The 16,900-nt window shown below is 38.3% G+C and overlaps 2 protein-coding genes across 5 annotated transcripts in view; both read right to left on the reverse strand.

The window, feature by feature from the left end:
* Window positions 1–48: 48 nt before the first annotated feature.
* On the reverse strand, window positions 49–8,384 carry LOC146517619 (uncharacterized). The gene is made up of 3 exons (XM_085164057.1): window positions 8,076–8,384; window positions 6,419–6,497; window positions 49–1,336 (listed from the first exon to the last, which is right to left on the reverse strand). Exons 2-3 carry the CDS (start codon window positions 6,434–6,436, stop codon window positions 236–238), a joined length of 1,119 nt encoding a protein of 372 aa, XP_085020183.1. The 5' UTR covers window positions 6,437–6,497; window positions 8,076–8,384; the 3' UTR covers window positions 49–235.
* Window positions 8,385–11,582: 3,198 nt separating this feature from the next.
* Window positions 11,583–16,900, reverse strand: part of LOC146517620 (glutamate receptor 2-like) — a 97,928-nt gene continuing 92,610 nt past the window's right edge. For 2 of the 4 annotated variants that reach the window (XM_085164008.1, XM_085164007.1), the window contains exon 19: window positions 11,583–16,453. In XM_085164008.1, coding sequence (XP_085020134.1) covers window positions 16,319–16,453 — 135 coding nt within the window. In that variant the 3' untranslated portion in view covers window positions 11,583–16,318. The remainder of the gene's footprint in view (window positions 16,454–16,900) is intronic. The other 2 variants (XM_085164006.1, XM_085164004.1) reach the window with 1 other exon arrangement.

The raw sequence follows: 16,900 nt of genomic DNA on the forward strand, positions 1-16,900 counted from the left end.
CAGTATTGGTATTACTGTCATCACCTAAAAAAGAACAAAGATATCACACGAGATTCCCAAAAGAGTCCCAAAGATAACAATAACAAGGTGTCCAGAGCTCTTATAGTGTGGGGGACATTTTTTTCCCCAATCCACTTGTCCCTTTAAACATCCTCTTTATCAAAAAAGTTCTCTCAAGTTATCAGCTTTGTCTAGCTATTTTCATCATGTCAGACATGTTCATTTGACATGTACATTAGTTTGTCACCTCTTTCTGTAGGTTGGAATTGGTCGAGGAGCAGCTCACCTCACTCTCTCTCTCGTCATCATCATGTATTACAGTGCAGCGATGAGTCTTTAAGGACTGTGACCGAGTGAACAGTCTCTTGCAATGTGAACACCAATATGGTTTCTCTCCAGTGTGAACACGTAAGTGGCGGTTGTAACTGTATGAGCTATTGAAACATTTCCCACACTGGTCACAGCTGAATGGCTGCTCTCCAGTGTGGATGCGGAGGTGGCGAATATAATTGCTTAGACGACCAAAACTCTTTCCGCATTCTTTACAATTATAGGGTTTCTCTCCCGTATGAGTGTGAATATGTTGCTTGTATGTTTTTGAAATAGAGAAGCTTTTCTTGCATAATTCACACTGGAATGGTTTTTCTCCCGTGTGTATGCGTAAATGTGATTTATAATTACCCAGCTGAGAAAAACTCCTGCCACACTGGTCACAGCAGTATGGTTTCTCACCTGTGTGGACACGCTGGTGTATCTTGTAACTACTTAAGTCACTGAAGCTCTTTTCACATTGGCCACACTCATATGGTTTCTCTCCGGTATGGTTCCGCAGATGAAGACTGAAATGGCCTGACTGAGTGAAACTTTTTCCACAAAAATCACACTGGTAAGGTTTCTCTCCACTGTGGCTCAGCTGGTGCCGCTTGTATGAGCTTAAAAAGCTAAAACTCTTGGGACACTTGTCACAGCAGTATGGCTTTTCTTTAGTATGGACACGCATGTGTATTTTGTAAATACTTAAGTAACTGAAACTCTTTTCACACTGCTCACACTGATACGGTCCAGTGTGGTCGCGAAGGTGTTTTCTGTAGGAACTCTGGTCACTGAAATCTCTCCCACACTTGCTGCAGCAGTATGAGGTGTCTTCAGGGTGAGTATACAGGTGTATCTTGTAAGCATTTAACTGGCTGAAACTGCTGCCACACTGTTCACAGTGGTATAGTTCCTCTGATGTGTGACTCAGTTCGTGTCTTCTTAGACTACAGATCCGAGTGAAACATTTCCCACAGGTCAGACACTGGTGAGGTCTGCTTCTGTCTGGAACTGACGGTTTCAGCTAAGTGGGGAAAAAAAGACAAATTAAGGTCAGCTGAGAACTTGCTCAAATAGTCCCTGTATATCATGGAGTGTTAACATATAAAAGATGCAGTTTTTTCAGGTTTGTTAGATACAGCCCAGATTGTAATTTTAGGGAAAGTTACATAGGTTTTTGTGCTTAAATACGCTACTGCTTATTCTGAGATACAGTATGAGAAATGCTATTGCAGTGCTTAAACAATTATTAAAATGGAGGAAACACAAAACCTCTGTCCTGTCCATTGTGCATGCCACCTCTAACCCAAAGACAGGTAGAACAGACCAGATGGGGGTGAGGGGTAAGAGGGGAGAGCAAAGAGCCAGGACACAATCAATTAATCCATACATCCATCCACTCACAGAGAGAAATTAGCCACACCTCTGGCCAGTTTAGACTCACTAGTTAACCTAACCACATACATGAATGTGAGAAGAACCTGAAGTACCCAGAGAGAACCTACATTGAGGAGCCCACAGCAATTATTAAGAGTTAATAAATAACTTAAAAACACATTTGAGAATTGTTAACAGCACTTATAAATTACTTAAAGTTCTATATTGTTTTATAAATTATTATTTCATCATTAACTCCAAGCTTGGCCTGGAATCATGAGGTTGATATTCACAGGTGGGCAGACTTGAGCAGATAAGGTAAAGCATGTACTGGAGCCTGCAACAGGACCTGTGCTCGTAGGAAGTGGAGATAGGAGTGATTGAAATAATGCTGACTAATGGACCAATCAGAAAAATAATTAGCTGATTTGTCGACCCTCTCTTGAGGGTTTTTAAATCGGCTTTCCCACTCACTCCAAAAGGTCCTTGATTCTATGGCTCTGTAAAATCCCACTCCGTTTCCTTCGCTCTGCTCCATGGTTTACCTCTGACCTCTGAGCATTGAAGGCCAAAGCTTGGGAACTAGAGCATAATGCAGAAATCTGTGGACTCCAGTATAAAGATTCCATTAACCAGGCCAAACAAACCGTTTATGCAAGTATTATCAGTTCAGTTCAATTCAATTTTATTTATATAACACCAAATCACAACAACAGTCGCCTCAAGGTGCTTTATATTGTACAGTAGATTCTACAATAATAAATACAGAGAAAAACCCAACAATCATATGACCCCTATGAGCAAGCACTTTGGCGACAGTGGGAAGGAAAAACTCCCTTTTAACAGAAAGAAACCTCCAGCAGAACCAGGCTCAGGGAGGGGCGGGGCAATCTGCTGCGACCGCTTGGGGTGACAGGCAGGAGGATAAGGCAGTTCTTATGAGGGTAACACCAGGATCCTGTTTTTGCTTTTCTACAAACTTCTTCAACCCCCCTACGCTTTACCACCACACTTTTATTCATCTGAAACCTGTAAGTCCTTGATGCTGTTCTTCACTACAAAAATTAATAACATTCACACCAACTCAGTTCAAATGTTGTGTCTACCCCCACTTCAGAAGGTTTTCTCCATTTTGAGCCTTTTTCCACCTTTCATGTTCCTGATATATGTGATATTTCTGAGTTTATATGTAAATCAAAGCGGGCTACATATCATCTTAATCCTATGCCTACAGGACTTGTGAAATCCTGCCTCTCTTCCTTACTCCCACTCATCTCTGCTATCATTCACTCACCACCGGTATCGTTCCCTCCTTATTCAAGATTGCTTCAGTCACTCATATACTGAAAAAACCTTCTTTGGAGCCTGACAACTTTAACATCCTCTGACCAATTTCTAATCTACCCATCATTTCTAAAATACTTGGAAAAAAAATAGTCATAGCTCAGCTTCATTCACACTTGGTTAATAATAACATCTACGACAGAATTCAATTTGGCTTTCGCTCATGTCACAGTACAGAAACTGCTTTATTTAAAGTTACTAATAATATTTTACTCAGAGCTGACTCTGGTCTTCTGAACATTCTCATCCTTTTGGATCCGAGTTCAGCCTTCAACGCCATCTCTCACTCAGTCCTAGCTGAACCCTGGTTCAGCTCTAATATTCTTAAGCTCAATAAGGATAAAACTGACAGCTCACTATCCTACAAATCTCATATCAATCTACGGGACGTTAACCGATTACTGGGATGGGTACCAGTATCGGTTCTGACATAAACGGTAGTAACCAGTCCGTAAAGCAGCGCATATTTCGGTGCTTTTTTTTCCTGAGCTGTGATACACTTTGGATTCTAGCCAATCATTTTACCTTTCCGAGTATAGTAGGCGGGCCCAGGTACGTACGTTCTTTTAGAGCAGAGCTACAGATTAAAAATTCCCAAGGCGAAGCGGTCAAATTCTGGCTGCATCTTTTGCTGTGAAGTACAAACTCAGCAGCCTGCAACAAGTGCTTTAAGGTGATACTGTGCAAAGGAGGTAACACCTCGAATCTGATGAAACACCTGGCGACGTATAGCATTTTGTTAAAAGCCGAGAAATGCACCGTATTTGATAGCTTGCTGCGAGACCTCACACCGTGCACATCTACTGCGGGTGGTTTGCCTTTTATCGGACCCGGAGTAGCAACATCCCCCAAAAACACAAAGAGGAGAGTCCTGGCCCCTAGCCCTGCCAGTGTAGCAGAAATGATGAGGATGATGATGCAGCAGCAGCCGTTCTTCTCTGCGTGAGTAGCTTAATGTTGTTCGTGTGTAGTTTACGTTGAGTAGGCTAACCACGTTATTACATTAATGCATGTAATGTGAACTAGCAAACACCGTCATAGTTACATGCGGCTGTCTTCTTGTTTGATGGCAGATACTCCCTTCACCCTGGCCAAAAAGGCTAAAATGATCAAAGAAAAAGTGGAAAACAGCTAAACATGAGAGGTTTTTGGACAAAGTGTGTGTTCTCCATTCTTTAAGCACCGGTTCGAGCACCGTTTAAGCACCGGCACCGTTTCAAAAGTTCCGGTTTGGTACTGGTATCGGATAAAACCTAAACGATACCCATCCCTACCAATTACGTCCTTCTCTTTCCACCTAGTCTTTATTTATTGGTCTTCGTTTTGTCATTTTTTACTATGTGTTTTATTCTATTGCTAGGCATTCTTGGGTGTCTTCAAAGGCACTTTTAAATAAAATGTATTATTACTATTATTATCACTGATAATAAGGCGTTTCAGTGCATTATTGAACACCTACTGTAAAGAGTGCCCTGCACAGCAGATAAACATCCACCCATATTTGTCCTGCAGGATGTTTGCAGCCAGCACTACATTGGAGCCATTGTCATAGACGCAACTTTGCTTTGTGGAATCTCAAACTTGTCTACAGTATGCTCAATCCAAGGAGCAATGTTTGGCCCAGTGTGCCATTCATCAAGTTGCATGTTTATGAGGCAGAAGCTAATGTTATCACTTAGTGACTGATTTAAGAGTGTTTGATTCAAGAGCACCTTTAGGCTTACAAAGAGCAGCTTCATACTTCCCCTCCATTAGCCTTGTAAAATAAATTCTGGAAAGCTGTGTAAGCTGTAACCTGAATGGTATGTGCTGATTATCATTTTTTAACTATGGATATTGGTCTCATGTTGTTGACATGACAGAGAATCCTCTCTGTTAAGATGTCAACCATTTGCTGGTTGCGTGAGCCTGTCCTTCAGCACAAAAATCATCTAGACACCCTTCGCTTATTACAATCAAAACAGAAAACAAACAAACAAAAACGCACAAAGCTGTTACTAATCTAGTAAGGCACTAAATTAAGTGCCTTGAGGCAACTGTTGTTGGGATATGGTGCCATCTAAATAAAATGGAATTGAATTAGTTAACAAAAACTTATGTCAAATAATGTTAAAGTTAATGCAAAAAAAAACAAACAACAAACCCACAAAAAAAACAAAAACAAAACAACAACAACAACAACATCAAGGAAACAGCAACTCCAGGTCACTGGTTTACTATCACAGTTCACAGTTAGCTAACATAACTGAACTGGTGTTCACTTGGCAAGCAATTGGATTGTTTCCAACAGGTAAACGAAGATACATTAACAGTAGGGATGGGTATTGATAAGATTTTCACGATTCCGATTCCATTTTCGATTCTTTATCGATTCTCTTATCAATTCTTTTTAAAAAAGGAGAACACTAAGGTCGATTAGCTTAGAACTTTGTTTTATATCTTCTCTTTGAACAAGATTGAAATTTAGGAGTAACATGGCCTTACAAACCCAACAGTGAGATCTTAAGAGATCCAGCCTACGGCTCTTCAATCGGGTGTCACAGGGTCCCCAGGAAAAAAACTGTAAATGTAAACTATTAAAAAAATAAATATTCTTCTGCAGCAATAACAAAGTATAACATAAATTATTCTGTAGCAATTACACAAGAATATCCAGTAATGTCCCTACAATTAAACACATTCACTTACGGAAAATTGGGGGCATCTGCTGTGGCAAATGGGTGCAAGCCTTTTACCACAAACTTAGTCACTGCTCGGTGACATTCGTGTATCCTGGCCTGAAAGGAGACGCTACCGGTAGACTGCAGTGACAACTGCCAGCCAGCGCCACCCAGACTCTGTCTGTCTGTCATTCGGGGCGACTGGAATCGATAAGGGAATTGAAACAGTGGGAACCGGTTCTCAACAAGAACCGGTTTTCGATACCCATCCCTAATTAACAAGGTGTCAAACTGACGCTAAATAGAAACAAACTTAATTCTCTAAAACTCTAGCGTTGACATGACGGCTCCAGAGTTGCTTAATGCTCATGCACTGCAGTCGCGCTACCATGCAAGGAACGCTCTGCTTTGCACAGTTTGCATTCAACTTTGTTTTTTGTGAAACGTTCCCACACTATTGAAAGTCTCTTTGAAACATCCACTATGTGACGTGTCAACATTAAACATTGATCATTGCAGTAAAACATCATCAGAATGGTTCTACAGACATTGTACAATGTAATTAATGTTTGCAATGCCGAGAAAAACTCTACAGCAGGGTTAGACAGTCATCAGATATGATGAGCCATATACACGAATCTGCACTATGTGATGCTAATGTGATGCTCATTCTTATTTTTGTTGCCCATGTATCCTGAAACATGTTGGTTTCTTTTTGAGCTCACCTCTTCTGAACAACTCATTTTCCCTGCTCACTGGTAAAAGATTGCGAACTTTTCCTGCTTCTTCTCAGCTGTGCTGCATCTAAAAATCACAAAAAGAAGATGATTTATCACTCAAACACAGGCATATGACATAACATTAAAATAGACATTTAATTCCACTATGCTGAACTTGAAATTCCTCTAAAGCAATTTGCCACATTCCACACGCTACTTATTTTCAACAATTAATTATTTTATTAGTGGAGATGAGACACTATTTCATCAAAGCCTTTTTATCATTTCAAAAATACTCAAATTTTTGTAAACTTTGATTCAAATTTGCTGAGGACACGCTTGAAATTGAATTGGTGTTCATCAGATGCAGGTATGATCAATGAGAGCAATGCCTGAACCACAGAGCCGGCAGTCCACAGGCAGATGGATGACAACGCACACGTCTGTTCCACCCTGTTGTTTGGGCCAACAGGGACAGCTTTCTGTGAGTGGTGGGCAGAAGGGAGGGGGGCTTGCTATTCTTTTTAACACTGTGCACTGCTGGAATTTACCCAACAGTGGGGGTAGGGGCTGGACAGGTTGTCCGTCTGTCATAGGACCAACACACAGAGACAGACAACCGGAGAGTGCCCAGAAAGAACCCACGCAAACACAGGGAGAACATGCAAACAGAAAGGACCCAGCTGGTTGACAGAATCAACAGTGCTAATCACTGCGCCACCCACAGCTGCATGTGACATTATTCACTTTGCCACAGCCCGGTTATGGACTCAGCACCTGAGTGCCTTCATTGCTTTGATTTCAACTGTCTCAACTTGGACGCTACACTGCAACCTTTACAGTTTATGGTCTGTTCCAGGAGATCATTTTATCTATCTTGGACTTCCCCCAAAACATTTTCAGAACCTGGCTTTAAATCAGAATGAGTGGTCAGAACTCATTCTGATTTAATTTGTGTTATTTTATTATAACACAAATATACACAATATAATTGAGTCTTATTTGTGTTGTTACTCAGGTTCTCTCATTTTATGTGCCCTTTCTTAAATTCTGTCATCTTTTCCTGTGTTTTATGTAAGTTGATTCTTTGACATAAATTTGACTTTGACCTACAGTATGCTAATGCTAAGGATGCATACAATCTGACCCTGGGGTCACAGGTATAAACAGACTCAAACTCATCCACAAGGCTGGTTATGCTGTAGGGAAGGAGCTGAATAACTCTCCACCACCTCCACTACAATAACTGTACACCTTTGTTACGTTCAAAATGTAAACTTCAAAACTTGCTTTTTTTTTTTACAAAATATATACAAATATGTGTATATGACCACTAAGGATACCCTACCCTAAGTGATTAAAACCATTTAACACATCAGGTTTGAACTATGTCATCCATCATAAAAAAGTTTGAATGAAGACATATTTTCCAAAAATATAAACATAAACATATAAACAGCTATGAATCATTTTATTTGAATAAACTAATATTACTGATACTGATTACTGAGACTTAAAAATCATACAAATTAAGACCCGATTCAAGTGAAAAACTTCTCCACTGGGAAATACAAGAACGATCAGTCACCCAATCAGACATGGTGTGCTCCAGTAATGCTATATGGTGATGATAAATACCCAATAAAACAAATTTTGCACATACCTCTATTTTTCCTTGCCAGTGCAGTCCGAGGCCTGCAGAGACAACCTGAGCTCAGAGCGCTCGGAGCTCCGCGCAGAAGATCACTGTGCAGATCCCCTCCCTACTAGGAGTCAGTAATCGCCCAGATTTAGCCACCGTTCATTCAGAGTATAACGCAGATCCTTTCAGGCCCTCATCTGTCTGCTAACGTCGAAACGCAAATGCCTCCATCTTTAACAGTGACGTCAGCTTCTTCATCTCTCCGTTTGTGGGAGCTGTGACGTATTAGAGCAGCGCTACTACCCCCTTGTGCGGGGCCCTGGTTTTCAAAATCTTTTCAAAATCTTTCTTTTTTGTGAAACTCTTTTCTTTAAGTATTTATTAATGGGAATGACAATTCATTTTAAAATATTGATTTAAAAATAGTGTTTTTATTTTAAATTTAATTATCAAACAATAAATTACAATAAATTAATAAATTAAATTTGAACAAATGAAATAATAAAAATAGAATTTACTAATGCATATTTGATTGATTGATTGATTCATTATTTAAGCACAGAATTGATTATTCCAAACCTTGTGGTTCTTGTAGTCCTACATACCTGACATATTCTTAGGATTCAGCTGTTTATAATACTTTTAACTTTGGATTTGTAATCAAGAGATTTCAATGACTTTTTTGCCAATACATCTACCTCATTTTTCCAGACCAACATCTGCTTCAACCCAAAGAAATCCAACATTTATGCCACCATTGCACAATCTTGACCATTGTTCACCTGTCCTGTCTGCAAGTTTCATTAGTGCTGATAAACTGTCAGATGCAATAACTATAGCTTTCTGAATATTTCTGCCCACTGCAAACCTAGCATTATGGCTTCCAGCTCTACTGTGTTATGATTGATTAAATGTCTCTTTTTAATAGTTACTCTAATTTGAGGAATGAAGACCGCAGCACCGGTCCTTTGATCCATCTGCAAATATTAGGACTCCATCTGTATATTGTTTCTCCAAGTAAATCTGTGCTATATACTGAACAAGTGTATGACTGGACTTTCCGTTATTGCCTTTTGAATGTATAAGTCGCTATATAAGTTGCTTTTACTGTGCTCATAGCACTCTATCGTTAGCTTATCTGTTCTACTTTGGAAGGACATTTCTCCCATTTCCACCTGCATGGCTATTACTGGAGATTTAAATGCACCACTGCACCCCCACCCCCCGCAAGTCCATCCTGTTAAACAACATGTTAGTCTGAGCCTTCCTGATCTCTGACTGTAGGCATAGCAAAGCATCCATTGCATTTCTACCTTTACTGAATCCATTTTGGTGTGATGAAAACAGGCACTTGCTTTCTAAAAAATAAGTGAGTCTTTCAGTGACCATCTTTTCTATAGTTTTACCTAACTGAGACGTTAATTGGTCTGTAATTTGATGGATCTGATAGATCTTTTCTGGGTTTTAAAATCGGAACAATTGCAGACTGTTTCCATGTAGATGAAATTATACCCGTTTCCCAAGCTGCTTTAAATAATCACAAAACAGCAACAACTCAGTCATTATCCATGTGCTCCAACACAGTATAACATTTACTGTCTTTACCTGGAGAGGTGTGACGAACATTTGTTAATGCTTTCTTAATTCATACTGAACAGTAAGTCCAAACTGTCTCATTTACCCTGCATCTAAGGTTCTTTGCCAGCGTCTCATTCCTGCACTGTTTATCTGATAAATTACCAGAACTATGAATCTTTACAAACATTTGAACATTGAGCTCTGCCTTGTCTATATTATTAATCACTATTCTGTTCTCTGTCCCCACTGTTTGGAAGCTTGTTTGTCCTCCTCACCACACCCCAAATGTCCACTAACCATGTCTCTCTGCCTATACTATTACAGTACTATTACATTGCCTCCAATATGTATGCTTTGTAGACCTTTTAATTCTTCGCTTGTGCTCTTGTACTGAATCAATGCTTTTATTGAGTGGTAATTTTTCAGCTGTCTAAATGCTCTTTTTCTGTTCTTTACCGCTTTACTTACACTCCTCATGCCACCAAGGTACATACAGACTATTATATCAAGTTCCTTTGCCATTATTAATACACACTAGCCCCACCCTGTCCATAAAATCCTACTAGCACTGGACTGACTAATCTGTACCTTATTCCAGTCAAATGTGACCACTCCTTCCCCTTTAGCATCCTTACTACCATTTCTAATAACCGTATATCCATGTGTAAGTTCCACTTTTCCATTGTTTTAACCATGTTTCCTGGATACATATTGCATGTCATTTTTTTGTAATTGAGAAATAAAATGACTATAATGAGCTACCCCACGAGTTTGAGCTAGGATTCGTACCACTTATCATTTCCTCAACTCTCTCCCATTCTGGACTCATGATTCCCAGGTATTTGTCTGCAGCCTTCACAATTTAGGATTTGTTCAGTTTTCTTGTCTATTTGAGTTGTGCAGTTTATTACATCCACCACAACTAACAAGAGGTTGCTTTCTGTTTCAGCTTCTCTGAGAAACTCTCTTTACCGCTTCTACATCACTTCTACAATCCCAACATCTGAGTTTTGTTTTGTTTTTGTTTTTTTGGACTTTGTGCATTGCCCCGTTATTTGAAGTGCTAGCTAGCACTTCAAATAACTGACCCTGATTTGGATGGATGGATTCTTCATTTATCTTCTTTATCTTTTTGCAGCTCCCTTCAGGGGTTGCCACAGCACATTACACAGGTCTGCAACCAAAAATTGTAATAAAGTATTGATTTTTTTTTCATTGCTGCTGTGCTTTTTAAATGAAAACTCTTCAAGTTTTGCAAAAAAAGTAAAAAAACAAAAAAAAACCTGTCCCATGCAGCTGATTTTTTTTTTTGCAGGCCTGTGATATCTGCCTCCATCTCACCCTCTCTCAGCATCCCCCTCTGTGACACCAACCCTCTGCATCTCCTCTTTCACTAGTCTTTACCTTCTGCCTGGCAGCACTATCTTCATTATCCATTGTTTAATATATCCACTTTCACTCCTCTGCACATGTCCAAACTGTCACAACCTCGCCTGTCAGACTTTGAGCTTTCTCTGATGTACTCATTTTTAATCCTGTGTGTGAGGAAGACTCCCCATTTATATGAACATACTGGGTTACATTAGACAGTAGCTTGAATTACTATGCCATGCATAATCTCTTTAGTGAAATATTATGGTCAGCAGTGTCAAACACTGCACTGAGGTCTGGCAGCACAAGCACAGAGATGAGTCTACTGTCAGAGACAGCAAAGACAACAAAGACAGCTGGGTCAAGTATTGACTTTTTAATTAATGGTTTGATTATTGCCAACTGTGATACTTAAGCCCATTAATACAAATAATCATGTTTAACATCAAAACATGAATACTAGGACTTCTTTGAGCAGTCTTGAATGAATGGGATGTATTAGACACGTTGATCGTTTGGAGGAAGTGATTGTTGATGTTAGAAGTTTCAGTCTGAGATAATGAAAAATTTAGTATCTGGTTTTGGGGGTTTTTCCACCTTTTTTTCAAGCCCAGACTACTTGGATTATCTATCCACAGATAAAAAACAAAGACATTAAGATAAACTATTTTCTGCTCCAGCAAGTCATCTCCCTCCAACTGGCAGATGACTTGCTTCATCTTCTGAGTTACAGCCACCCCATTAAATTAATTAATTTAAATAAATCCCTGAAAGTGGCGATGTTTCTCCCAGGGCTCAAGTTCAATGACATTTATGAGTCTCATATGGAGAATTGCTCAGCAGGATTTATAGTCCTGCAAATGTGTCCATCTGGGTACACGTCTTCGTCAGAAAGAAGGGGGCGAGGGGTTTTCACCGTGAGACATGCTCCCATGCAGTCCTCGACAATCCTGACTGCAGTATGCCGGAAGTAGATGACATAAGAAACTGCTGTACATAATTATATATCTGTGAGATGATTATGAATTTTTTTTCTCTAACTGTTAAATTTTTATTTGTGGAGAAATTCATGACATCATTACTAGTTATGGTTAAAGTGATACAGAATCCACACGCATGAGGATATAAAACTATTAAAAGAATAATCTACTTCTCTGGGAGTAGAGTTTAGGTAGCTGCTCTGTACTGTTTTGGCACATAGCGAGTAGAAGTAGAAGAATTATATCCTTAAATTTAGTTACAACACTTTCTGAAAGACATTTCTTATAATGAAATGTGTTCCCCACTGCTGTGTAATCCATTGCTGTAAAGTTAAACGTTATTAAGAAATTATCACATAAATAAGGGTTTTTGGGGAACACTATTTATGGCAGCACTGATTTGACAGTAGAGAAAGATGGAAGAACAGTTTTCTGAATATCGTTTATCACAACTCTGTAACTTTAATCTCTGTTTTTACCAGGTTTTTCAAAAAAAATAAAATCTAAAGATCTAAAAATGTCACAAAATATCATGTCTAGTGTAGTTAGAAAAGTATATTTTAACTTTTGCATTCAGTTGCTGGGTATAGTTAGGTGCTGCAGTTGTCTGCATTGCCTTTTGCCAAAATTATGAGCAGTTCTTTATAATAATCATCAATAATTAAGGTTGTGTGAAAATTATGTAAGGTCTGTTTAAGGCTAGGCATAAACATAGATATGATTATGGTAACCAACCATTGGGATAATAGCATTACTTCATAAATAGTATTACTTCAAGTCTAGGTTTAGTTATAGCCTTTCCTCACCCATCAGTTTATCTCACCTTAGACAGCATTTTAATTTAATTTTCAAAGTCCAGTCATAATTTATATGGCCACAAAAGGTCAATATCATGAAAACAGAGACAAAACTTCTTCAAGAAACTGCTATGTTAAGTGTGTCCTTAATGTCTTTGTCTGTTTTTATTATGACATTTCAAGGGCAAGCATGTTTAATATATACCGAAAATAGTCAGATAATGAAGACCTCAAGAACTCAATACATGTTTATATGAAATATAAGCAGTATACAAAACGGAAGGGACTATATTGGACATAATTTACACCTCGAATGAAATTAGCCCAGGCAATAATCTGTTCTGTTAAAAAGCAACTTACTTACATTTAATAGAAAATGAAGTTATACCAGAGGTAACGTTAAGAGTGATCATTTTCACATTTCCTTCAGTGAAGGATGCGTTTTATTTTGCTGTTACTCGTTCATTTGACTGTAACACCATGAGAATATAATGAAAATTAACATGTGCTTAAGGTGAAAATGATACGAGTTCATAAGAAGAAATGGAAGCAGATGCCTTTATATCTTCAACAACCCTGTGTTTATCACAGTTTGGGCATTTTTCATATCGTATAAGAAGATTTTAAGCTAACCAGCTAGCTTCTAACCAGCAGCACAAACATCAGCTCTCTTGTGAAAAAAATAGCATACCAGAGTTCTTAAAAGCATACACTATACATAACAAGAATCACAATAATACTGCAATTAATATCGCTAATAGTATTCTTATTAGTATCATTATTAAACACTAAATGCAGCAGTCACAAAGCTTCAGACTGAAAATTTCATCAAAGGAAAAACTTAAAGTGACATGCAAACTTTCTTCACTCCATCCTCTTCCATCGTCTTTGTTGCCGTCCTTTAGTGCAGTATATTTATTAAAACAAAAAGTTTTTCTTCACAGTTTCTTTTTTTTGTCCAGTTCACAGCAGTGAGAACTCCTACTGGCTCAGGTTTCAGTATCAGCAGCTGCCATTGACTGAGCATAAAGAACTCTGATTGGGTCTCAGTCTGTTTGGCACATCATCCAATTGACTTCAGAACTCTTATGAGAATACTATGCAGGTGCACATGCAAATGTGAAAATATATGTCAATGTATAAGCAAGGTGTGTTTGTGTTTTTGCTGCAGTTGTGATGTGCTGACCTAGAAAGAGGGATGGGAACATATACTTCTCATATATTCTAAATATTTACAGAACCATATAATTAAAGGGAGCAAATTTAGTCCACCTCAGTTTGTGACAACAGTATCTGGGGCTCTAAATAAAAGCTTTCATCCACTCGTCCGTTTTCTTCCGCTTTTCCAGTTCGGGGGGGGGGGGGGGGGGGTGGCTATCCCAACTGCCATAGGGTGAGAGCAAGATGTAATTTACACACACATTTTTTGTTTAGATCTTTGAATGCAAACGTTCTGATTCTGTTTTGAATAAATTATTTTTTTGTCTGATAGTCTTTTTTTCTTTAAAGAAAATAGAGCGTGTCTTTAAAATTAAATGCAATTTTTAAATTCTAGATCTAGATAACAGACCATTTACTACACTACAGCAGCCAACAGAAAGTGATTGTTTATAATATGGCACTGATATGAGTAACATTAGCCTATTTTGCTGCCAGTGGGTTGCACTTTATTGTGCCTTTGAATTTTTATATCAGCAAGTTCAAATTGTGAATATACAGTCATAGATGCCATGCAAAACCAAATTACCAAGAAAGATCTGTGAAAAAAAGAGTGGTTTCTACAAGAATAGAAGAATAAAAACTGGTTTTTAACTGGTTTCAGATCAGTTTTAAAAAAATGATTATATTACAAACAAAGCTGACATGTGTAGGGTAGCCCTATTGAATGCCTTATGAATGTGTGTTTCTGTTTTTAAGAGCTTATTAAGGAATTTTAAATATCTTCACTTTGTGGAATTGAAACAAAAAATGATTAAAGTACTCCTTCAGTGTCTTCCTGACAAATGACTGCCAATAGCTGCCAAACAGCTACACAATTTATGCGACTTGTCTGTGTATTTTTTAGCCCCTGTTAGTGTCCATATTCAGTAAGGATACCAGTATATTAAATAACTGCACAAACTTAAAGTTGCTATTTTCTGTGTATTTATTTATGGATAAAACCAATAATCTTTAGATAAGCACTAAAACTAACCTGGGGCTGATGCTTCACAGAACTTTGCTCTAAAACTCAATCGGACCTGCAGTTTATGTTTGTGTGTGTTTTCCCTTTATTTGACCCAGCTCCGAGTGTATACCACCTATCGCAGTCTTTAACTTGCTGGGACACCTTGCATTGCAGTTTGCTTCTGCTAACATACATTTTTCTTTCTTATCACCAACGAGTAAAACTTCCCTTACTAACCACACCGTGTGATTTGTCCATAACCAGGGTTGAATCACCATCTAGTTTTCCTAGCTCTATTTTGTGTATATAATAATGGTTAAATCTGGCTATGGCTAAATCTATGATCCCGTAGTTAACAGTACAGCATGAAAAACGAGGAATGTAAAAACTGCCAATGTGCTGTTTACACAAGGTGTTAAAATATATTTAACGGATTCAACATGATTTATTATGTCTATTTTATAATTTCATATGCTGATCATTAAACGTTTAGAGCTGTGTGTCACACAGTCAAACATAAATCACTGTTAAGCTATTGCCCAATGAACAAGAGGAAAATGTAAACATATTTACAGTAATTCTGCAAAGACTATAAAATATTCATGTTACCAAGAATCCAATTAAAATTTTTCATTGGATTAAACACTAAATATCTTTTGTTTAATTATTTAACATATCTTGGAGTGGACAACATTTCACGAAATGCATTATAAACATTAGTAATTGCTTCATTTTAATCGTAAAACTGATGAGTGGTCAGTTTGAGGGATATTCAGCTTCTCAGATTGCATTTGTTGATACTTTCGGTATCACACCTTGCTCAGGTACTTTTTAACCCATTTCAGCCCATCCCTGCATAAAATTTGTATGTCTTTGTAGTGTTGTGTTGTAGAAGTGTTTATACTGTGTACCTGTGGTTGCCAGTCCATGCATCCCTTAATCTGGTAAAAGTTTCCACTCATTAGGGATTTTCAGGGAAAAATAAGGAGAAAAAATAGGAACAATAGCAATATCATTATCTGCTACCACAATTACTAATATTTTATGGATGTGATATTTCATTTCATCAGTCTGCTTTTATAACTCCTGATCACATCCCTGATTAATATTGTTATTGCGTTAGCATCATTGTTTCTTGTTGTCTGTACAAGAGGGGAAAAAATCCATTAAATAATGATGTGTATTTGATTAGAAAACTGTCCACTGTGCTTGATTGCTTTTCATGAATTTGTATATGAACAGCCATTCTTCTCACTGATGGTCAAGTGACTCTCTTCGTTGATGGGCAGGTCATTGCTGAAGCCTGACAGCCAAGTGGTGGGTAGACATCAGTCCAGTCTTTCTAGCTGTAAGGCACTGGCTTGGAGTTAGTCAGGAGAGATCAGTCATGCTGAGACTCATGGGTAATCCAGGACGGAGGTAAGCCACTGGAACACGACCATTCTCGCTGGTTGATCCTGTGATAGACAGACGAGCTTTGGAGCGCATTGCATCCGTGAATTTCATCTGTATAAGGACAAAAACACGTTAGCCACATTTTCATCAATGACACGTAACTTAAAGCTGCATAGACAGGGTTAGAATCACCAGTTAACCAGAGTACTGTACTTCATAGGCACTGGACTACTTGAATCTTTTTTTTGTTGCACTCACCAAACCCTTTAAGTTCCCCACTTATTTCATTTTTCAATCCTTTATTCACAGGTAATACTGTACAGCTGCTAACATAGCCTTTTTTAAGAGAACGTGCTTTCTCCTGGAAACCCTTTTGAGCCTCCTATTTCTTTAAACTTTAATATTTAACATACTAACTGAGGCATGTAGAATTGTGCTATCGCTGGTACTACCTGCTGGACATTGTTGATCAAGGGTCCAATACTAGCTGATATGACTGATTACAACAACCGTGTGAACAGCCTATTACACTTTCTTCTATAACAACTATTGTTGGGG

The sequence above is a fragment of the Neolamprologus multifasciatus genome, chromosome 6 (assembly GCF_963576455.1).
Source record: "Neolamprologus multifasciatus chromosome 6, fNeoMul1.2, whole genome shotgun sequence".
Lineage (NCBI taxonomy): Eukaryota > Metazoa > Chordata > Actinopteri > Cichliformes > Cichlidae > Neolamprologus > Neolamprologus multifasciatus.